This window comes from Belonocnema kinseyi, chromosome 10, assembly GCF_010883055.1.
Source record: "Belonocnema kinseyi isolate 2016_QV_RU_SX_M_011 chromosome 10, B_treatae_v1, whole genome shotgun sequence".
NCBI lineage: Eukaryota > Metazoa > Arthropoda > Insecta > Hymenoptera > Cynipidae > Belonocnema > Belonocnema kinseyi.
In genome coordinates, this window is record NC_046666.1 from 3863274 (window position 1) to 3872596 (window position 9323).

Sequence of the window (9323 nt, forward strand, 5' to 3'; positions counted from 1 at the left end):
CGAGGGCGCATACTTTGAATAAAATATTTGTTATCATTCTCTTGAAATAAATGTGTTTTTTTCTTGAAAAAATACCGGTTTCATATGTATATACCTGGTAAGGGATAGAGTCAGGGATACAAAGAGATAGATCTACGATACGTTCACGATAGGAAGGCTCTTCCAAAACAGCTGCCATATAATAAAGCTTACTCTATTGCGTTTCATATAAGTCCCCATTTGTTTATGTGCAAAAATTGGTTCGGAAAAAATCCTTCGCGAAAGAACGAAAACTGTGTTTTTTTCGCGTCACTCTCTCCTTGCTTGACTTTTGATGACAATATCTTTGAAACGAACTTTTTAAAAATTTTGAAAAAAATCATGCAGATGCTTTCATATTTTGACTGTACATATGTGGAAATAAAATTAGAGTATATTAATAACAATTAACGTAAAATGCATTTAAACATAACTATGCTATCTATCGTAATATACGTAGTGGAGAGTTGTATTTTTGATTTAAATGCTTGGAAAATTTCAACAAATACAATCAAATAAAAATTAGGAATAGCTACTGCACCAAAAACAGGAATAGATACTTTAATCCCCAAATAAAACTATCCTTTTCCTCTTTTCAGAACTTGGGCCCCCGACGTGACTTTTAGCTATGGTATTAAATACTCGGCATAGTCCATAGTGCCCTCACACTCACACTTCCTTGCAATTTGTCTTCCAGGATTATTTGTTATTTATTAATATGTTTTAAGATTGTCATTCCTAATTTTTATTCGATTGTATTTGTTGAAATTTTCCAAAGCAATTCAATCCAAAATATAACTCTATACTACGTATATTACGAGAGATAGCATAGTTATATTTAAATGCATTTTACATTAATTGTTATTAATTAATTCTAATTTTCTTTTCACATATGTATAGTCAAAATATGAAAGCATCTGCATAATTTTTTTCAAATTTTTTAAATCGTTTGTTTCAAAGATATCTGCATCGAAATTCAAGCAAGGAGAGAGTGACGCGAAAACCCCACGGTTTTCGTCCTTTCGCGAAGGATTTTTTCCTGATTGACAACAAAAAAAAAAATAGAAAAAGATTAACGTGAAAAGATAAAGGATAGGATGAGATAAATAAGAGAAGATTAATCGATATAGACGGAAATCTAGATTGACCGTATACCGTATTCGTATAAAAAATGAGAAATAACAAATCTGCATGTTATGCATTATTACAAGAAAAAAACTTAAATATACTCTAAAGATACATAGAAAAAAGGGTGCTTTCTATTCCAAGTATAATGCAGAATTTCTATTATTAGACTATAAAAAATAACAAAAAACTAGCAGTTAAGCACTTAATTAAGTAAAATAAAGATAGTAATTTAATTTCTTCGCTCCACCTCATCGGAACCGTGATAGCATTACTTCAATGCAGGGGGTTAATGGTGTTAATGACAGTTAATGGTGTTCTTCTAAATTAAGGCAGATTTGACCTATGTTATACGTCGTAAAGATATATAGGGTAATGCATTTACATGAGACGGCGAATTTACCAATAACATCCCTGACATGTCAGCCAGTACTAGTGTTTTTGTGGATTACTAGGAGAATGTCATTGGTTGAAATATCTAGTGTTTTGACGTTTTGGGCCAAAGATTGACGCTGCCATGGGACGCCAATCTTGCCAATGTACAAGCACAAAGTTTTTTTATTCGTGTGACTGTGAATTTACACGCAGTGTGTTTTTTTCAGCGGTGTTTGTTTTTTTACGCAAGTATCGTTCATTCGCGCAGACTCTTGTAAATTCACTTTGCATTATATGGGTCAATTAGTTTCCAACGTAGTACGATGTGAAATAAGACAACCTTTTTTTAGAGTGTGAGCACAGTTCTCTGCCTTCTCTCTCCTATGTCTCGATGATGGTCCTGATTGCGTTTTAAGGACATTCCCATCATTATTTTGATGTGTCTAGGGTCTTCATTAGGTTCTTCGTGTTGAAGGATCTTCTCGTTGGCCTGAAGTACTCTGATTTTGCCTCATACTATCGGGATCAGAAGAACAGAGTATCTTCAGCATCATCTACATCACCAATGTATAGGTCATCAGCAGGGGCTCGATCCTGATAGAACTCAAACTTACGGAAGCAGACATGTCCCGAAAGCGCCTGTGTAAGGTAGTAGTCCACTTCTTCATATAGACGATTTAACCATACCTCGATTCGATGGACCGGGAGTAGTTAATATACATCCAACACCTTGACTATCCATTGACCAGTGATCCCAACTTTGGCATGCAGAGGCAATGCGCTTGCGCTAGCTATGCGTAAGAGGAACATTGCGCGGCCAATTATTGCTATGGTAACGGGTTGTCGCGTCGTGTTCCTCTTAAGTGTTCTAGCGCAAGCGCATTACGTCTACATGCCAAAGTTGGGATCACTGCTGTTGACCACTCCTTTTGCCATTTGAACATCAGGTCTTTCCTAGCATGTTGCTTCTTCTTGCCTTCGTAAGTTTCAGCTCTTACTTTGGCCAGCAGGTATATGGGTAATATCCCCGCAATGATCCTCACCGCTACCGTTGAGACTGTGCGGTACGCTCTGCAAACTCTGATGGCCATACTCCCCTGAACTCTAACGAGTTTCTACCGATCTCCGAATGTGCATCGCTAGATGCCAAACAGAAACTGCATACAGGAGCTGTGAGTGAACAGCGTTCGACAGGACTCTTCTTTTGGACGTCCACGGGCCACCTACGTTAGGCATCAGGCCAGCTAGAGCTGACATTGTACTCTCGGCTTTTGTTATCGTTTCACCAAGTTGAACTGAGAATCTTGTCTTGGTATCCAATCACACTTCCAGAAATTTCAAGGGCCTAATGGTGGTTATTTTTTCCCTTTCCCCTTCAAAATGAATTGGTCTGATTTTCCTCTTCGTGTCCAATAGGACTGCTGCAATCTTGTCTGGTGACAGTTGCAGTCCTATCTTCGTCATCCTTTTTTCAAACCACAGGATCATATCATTTTCAGAGTCCACGGGCGCTTCTTCGCTCTTTGCTTCTGCCAGCACTTCTATACCATCGTCGAAACTAATCAGCTTTACTTCTTTCGACATTTACAGGTCGATTCAAGATAGTTATGATTCTCTCAGACTAATTAGGCTTTTGTCTATTCCTTGTTCTTGGAGGGCTTTAAGTATGCATTGTCAAGATGCACTATTGAAGGCATTTTTGGCGTTTACATTAATGACAGCACATAGACGTTGGCACCCCTTGGAATATGACACTGCTCTCTATGCTATGCCTATTACCTTCTTTGCGGCATTATCTGAACCCGTACTGGCTATCTGACAGGCCCCCCTACGCTCCAGTCCCTCCTTCAGCCTAAACAGAATCAGTTGTTCAAACAGCTTCCCCTCGACGTCCAACAGACATATCGATCTATAAGAGTTTGGAATTCCCATCGGTTTATCCCCCTTCTTCAGCAGAACAAGATTTGACCTCTTCCAAGCTTTTGGAATCTCAGCTTTCGCCGCAAGTCCGTTCATCGCAGCGTTGCCAGTGCTAATGATTTATCGGGAGATCTACTGATTTTTGAGACTGGCTACTGATATACTGATTTTCGTTGAAATTTACTGATTTTTTGTTAAGTCCTTCGGCCAAATTCAGATTCTGCAATAAGGCCTTTTCGGTCCTTTTGTCCTTTGTCGAGCGATTTTCCCAACTCGATCATTTCTGGTGTTATGGGAAGTGATGACTCGAATGACATATTGCTTCTGGTAACGTTGGGATCGATCGTTCGGTGAGCGATCGCGGTCGCAGCTTCCTCAGGCTACATCTCTGATAATTTTCCAATACAACCAACAAATTTTTTTGAGTGCAATGGGAGTGCTTTTTTAGATCGGTTCGGAAACACATATCTGGTATTAAATTGACTAGATATTTAGAAACTTTAACAATAACGGTGATAAATTATCTGGCATTCTGTTTGATCAACTTTAACTTGACCAAACGTGATTCCTTCGCTGCTCCACAAAACTCCGTCGTCAGTTCTTCAACATTTTGGTCCTTCGAGCCGATCAGTGGGTTAGGGGGGGGAGCAGGCCTCGCAGGCATGACAAACTTACTGACCGTTATGATTGGTCTCAACATTGTAAACGTCTCGAGACAGAATCTCAGGCTTGACAACCATACTTTTGATGGATTTTTTGCGACATTGTGAACGCCTCGAGACAGGCTCTTAAGCATGACAAACTTACTGACCGTGTGAATTTTTGAAGAATTGCAAACGCTTCGAGCTGGGCTCTCAAGTATGACAACCATATTGATGGTGGATTGTTTGCAACCTTGCAAGCGTCTTAAGACAGACTATCAGACATGACAGACATATTGAGTGTGGATTGATTGCAATATTGCAAGCGCTTTGAGACAGACTCTCAGGCATGATATATTGATTGTGGATTGTTTGCAATATTGCAAGCGCCATGAGACAGGTTCTCAGACATGCCTAACTTATTTACAATGACGAATTATCTTTTTGTCTTGTTGGTTTGTTATTTAATTTTGCTCAAACCTTGATTAGGGCCTCACAATTTAATATTGAATTTTTTCCCCGGGTCCCTGCATTGCAGAAGAGGATCATTACTCTTTTCCTTGCCTTCTCATTTTCTGTTGTTTGATGTTCGTAAGACGAAACCCCCTTTTTAAGGATGTTAATAATGTTAATAATTTTGTTGACGTTATTGTTCTTTCTTTTCAGTGACCTTCAGTCTTTGAAGTTTTCCCTCTGTTTTTGAGTTTAGAGTGCAACCTTTTTCGTTGCAGTGGCGGACTCAGGTAGTAGGGTGATTTTTCATTGTTGAGCAGACTCGGACTTTGCCAGTCTGTTCAGTATCAGCCAAGGTACAGGTGAGAGTAGACATTCAGATTGTTAAAACAATTTTAAATCAAGTGCTGTTCGAGACCATGAGAGTATTTGAGTGCTTCAATTTAAAGTCAGTGTTTCTTTCGCTTTCGGTTCTTTGTTAAGTGATCTTCCTGACTATCATTTCTGATGTTGTGGAAAGTGACTAGTCGGATGACTAATTACTTCCGGAAACGTCGGGATTGATCTTTCGGTGAGCTTTAATAATAATGGTGATAAATTGTCTGGTTTGTTTGATCAACTTTAATCTGATCAGACATGATTCCTTCAATGCTCCACGCCCGTCTGTCATTAATTCTTCAACAAATAGAGAAGAAGAGATAATTAAAGATTAAAAAAGAAAAACATGAATTTAGAAAAATTTAGAAAAATATCATTTTTGGTTTGATGCATTTTAGATTTTTTGATTCGCTCATATTGAGCACTGACACCAATTTTATACTAAATCGTCTAAACCTTGAAAAAAATTAATATAAGCCATGAAATTTGCACATTCGTTGCAAATCAACAAATAAGTATCTGCACACACGTAACCTATCATTATTTTTTGGGCATTTTTAGCGACTTCTAGCGGAGAAAAAAGAAACTTTGAACGTCGATAAAGTCTAGATCAAGTGACTACGTTCGTTCATGAAATTTTTGTGTAAAATGATTTTCATTTTTTTTATCCTAAAAGTAAAAGATAAATTTCAAATTGGAAACATAGCCACACCAGCAATGTGCTAAAATTTACTCATCGGAGTTTTCCAACCAACTTTCATAATTCTTGACGTTGAATCGATCAGCTGATAAGTATTGTTGACAGTGAACCAACCAGAGGGACTCAGCGTCGGACTCGCCTTATCTTTCGCCCCCGGGCGAAATTTTATTTTTATTCTTAGAATGGTTTCACACCAGTACAAAAAACCCACAAGAATATATAACCATTAGAAAATTTTAATTATTTTCTGAAGATACACATTTCTCAAGATGGGACTTCGACGGATTTTCGAGTATCACATTCTCAGATGTTCCTCGATTTTTTTAAATCGAGGAATCTACGTTATCAACGTTAAAAGTTTATTTCGTATTCCTGTAGTTTTTTTTACTAGAAAACTTTCTTCGTAATTATAAATATTTTGATGTATACAAACGTTCCTTAGTGCTTTCTGTATAACTTCCTAAATCCTGAACACGATATCTCAATCCGTGTGGACACAGTGAACACCAAAAAAAAATGCTCATACCCGGGGACTACTTTGGTCACGTGGTCACGAAGAGCATGCCCTTAAAGTGATTTAAATATTATTTTGAATCTTTAGTAACTTATTACAACATTCCAAAAACGAACCTTTTTATTGACTGAGAAGCATTTTTGTTTATAAATAACATTTAAATATTGATTCCGTTTGCAATATATGTTTTTTTTTCTTCGAATTTCCAGTAGATCGGGAGGAAGAAGAAGAAAAATTGTCTAAAATGCTGCGTAAAAAAGTAAAAAAAGAAAAAGCAATAAGGAAAGTTTGGAATCGATCGCCAATTTTCAAAGGCATTCATAAGAGAATCCAGGAAGGTCAAGAAATAAAAAATATTGCTCTTCTTCCGGAGTTCTTAAAACCATCCATATCCATATCGAAAATAATATCCTTCGGGCCTCATCTTATCAAAAGAAAAGAGAAAAGGAAAAATTCTCAAGATCAAAGCGTGTGGATTTACAAAAGCGAATCTAGACGACAATGTGTGATTGCAGACAAATTGCGAAGTAGAAAAATATATGAATCCAGGCAAACATTTTCGAAAGAACGTGATAAACTTTTTTGGCACCCCAGCTGGAATATTTCAGCAGAAACGATATGCGGTAAGTTATCAGAAAAGTAATTATAAGGATCGAGAAAAAACGGAAAATGTCAGTAAACTTATTTTTTTGAACGGGAATTTTACAAATTTCTAGAAAATATATTTTCCTTTGTTAAATTTTCTTTTAGTCTTAATTTTTTTAGCTATGAAGTTTTTCAGTTCACAATGCATAAATCTAAAATATTTTTCTTTGAAAATTCTCCATTTTAGGTCGTAATTTTTAAATGTACTTTTTTAAATTAAAGCATTTTGATTTTTGAAAATTTTTTAAAGAGAATATTTTATATTGGTCACCTGAAAATATAAATTAAGTAATGATTTTTAAACCTCACGGTAGTTCGATTGATAAAAATTGAACATTAATTATTGATTTTACAAACCGATTTTGAATCTAAGAATATTTTTAAAAATAAAAAATTTACAGATTTTAATTTTGAAATTAAAGTGTTTGAATTCAAAAGCCTTAGTAGTTAAAAAAATGCAAGCGTCCGATTGAAACTTTATTAATTATTTTCAATTTAAAGAGTGATAAATGTAAACTTTGAACGTTACAAGTTTAATTATCGTTATATTTTAAAAATTTTATTTTTTAGTGCAAGTGTTGAATTTTGATGAATAAATAATAATTGAACAATTATTAATTTGAAACGATTGAAAATTAAAATAATTCAGATTAAAAGGATTTTTTTTTAATGTTTGATTTTCACAATTCTTATGAGAAATGAATTTTGAGAAAATTTCCTGAAATTTTTGAACAGAATGTAGAAAATTTTAAAGCCAAATTTTTTAATTTTGCAAGATTGCAAAATTGTACAGAAAAATTCGTTTGTTTAAGAGAATAACGAAACCTTTTTGAGGTTCCTATGCAAATTTAAAATGATTTTTTTAATGAATTTTAAGAGAAAATCTTGACAAAGTTTTCCAAAAATTGTCAAAAAAGGAACTAAAAGATTTTAAAGAAAGTTTTATTTTGTAGGATTTTAGCAAAATTCAATCATTTTAATAAATATTTAGAAGTTTTGAAAAATTTCAAAAATAATTTTAAATCAGAAAAAAAAATTAAAATTAAAAACAAAGTATAGATTTTTGCAGATTTCAAACAAAAAACGTAGAATCTTTTTTCGGATTTTGAGTAGTTTCAAAATAACAAAAAAATTGTTGTAAGATTTATGGAAAAATTAAACATAATTTTTTAGTTTGAAAAATTAATTTAAAGAGAATATATCTATATATGAAGATTTTCCAAAATTGTCGAAAAAGAATCTAAAAGATTTCAAAGAAATTATTTAAATTTGCAAAATTTATAAAAAATTGGAATATTTTTAAAGACATTTAGAAGTTAAAAAAAAACAGAATCTAGAAGATTTTAGAGCAATTATTTAAATAAACAAGATTTACCAAAAGTTTTAACCATCGAAAATTCAGTTATATTGTTGTAGAAAATTAACATTTTGTTCAAAATTCATATTTTGGTATTAAATTTTTAACCAAAATTTGTCTTAGTTGAAAATTAAACTTTTTTTTTTAATTTGTCTTATAGTTTAAAAATTTATTTGATATTTCTTGGTTGAGAGTTTAACTATTTTGTCGAAAATAAAAATTTTTTATTTGAAAATTCAACTATTTGTTTGAAAATTCCTGTATTTTGTAGAAATTCCCTTTTTTTTTGTTAAAAATACGGCCGTTTAGATGAAAATTAACATTTTTGTTTAAAATTGGTATGTTTTACAGAAAATTTCCTTTTTGTCTTGAAATTTCATTAATTTGGATGACAAAAATTTTTCCTTATAAAAAAAAAACTTTTTGGTTAAAAAAAATATATTTTTCGGTTTTTTTTACATCTTTTTCGTTGAAAATTTGACCACTTTGTTGAAAATAGATATTTTTAAGTTGATATTTCGACTTTTTGCTTGAACCTGTTTTGTTGAAAATTCCTAGTTTTAGTAGAAAATTAATGTTCTTGGTAGAAAATGAACTTTTTGGTTGAAATTTAATCTTTTCAGGTTTAAAAGAAAACTGTTTTCTAAAGTGTTCGACTATTTAGATTGAAAATTCAACTATTTTGTTTAAAACGCATATATTTCGTGTTAAAAAATCATATTATCGGGTCGAAAATCTAACAACGCTCTTGAAAATTTTAATATTTGGTCAGAAAATTCGTCCTTTTTTATTAGAAATTCATTTTTTTAATTCAACTGGCTTCTTAAAAATTGAATTACGAGGGTAGTTCAATAAGTCCTTGGAATGAAGTATAAAAACAATTTTTTTTGGGTAAATTTTTTTTTATTTTTCAACATAATCTCCTTGGAGCTCTATACAATTGGTCAATCGCTTTTCAAGTTTTTTTAATCCTTCAGAAAAGTGCGTTTATGGAAGTTCCTCAAAATAAGCACTTACAGAGGCAATGACGTCTTCGTTGTCTGGAAATCTCTGTCCACCGAACCATTTTTTCAAGTTTGGAAATAAAAAAAGTCCCTGGGGGCTAAATCTGGTGAATACGGTGGGTGTTCGACCAATTCGAATTTTAGTTCTTCAATGTTAGCCATTGAAACGAAGCATGTGTGAACTCGGGCGTTG

At 33.5% G+C, this 9323-nt stretch overlaps 1 protein-coding gene across 2 annotated transcripts in view; it reads left to right on the forward strand.

Annotated features, from left to right (window-relative positions):
- LOC117182333 overlaps positions 1-9323 on the forward strand; it is a 17635-nt gene that overhangs the window by 6479 nt on the left and 1833 nt on the right. Inside the window, exon 3 of one of the 2 annotated variants that reach the window (XM_033375492.1) lies at positions 6334-6747. In XM_033375492.1, the coding sequence (XP_033231383.1) occupies positions 6334-6747 (414 nt within the window). The remainder of the gene's footprint in view (positions 1-6333; positions 6748-9323) is intronic. The other variant, XM_033375493.1, reaches the window with a different exon arrangement.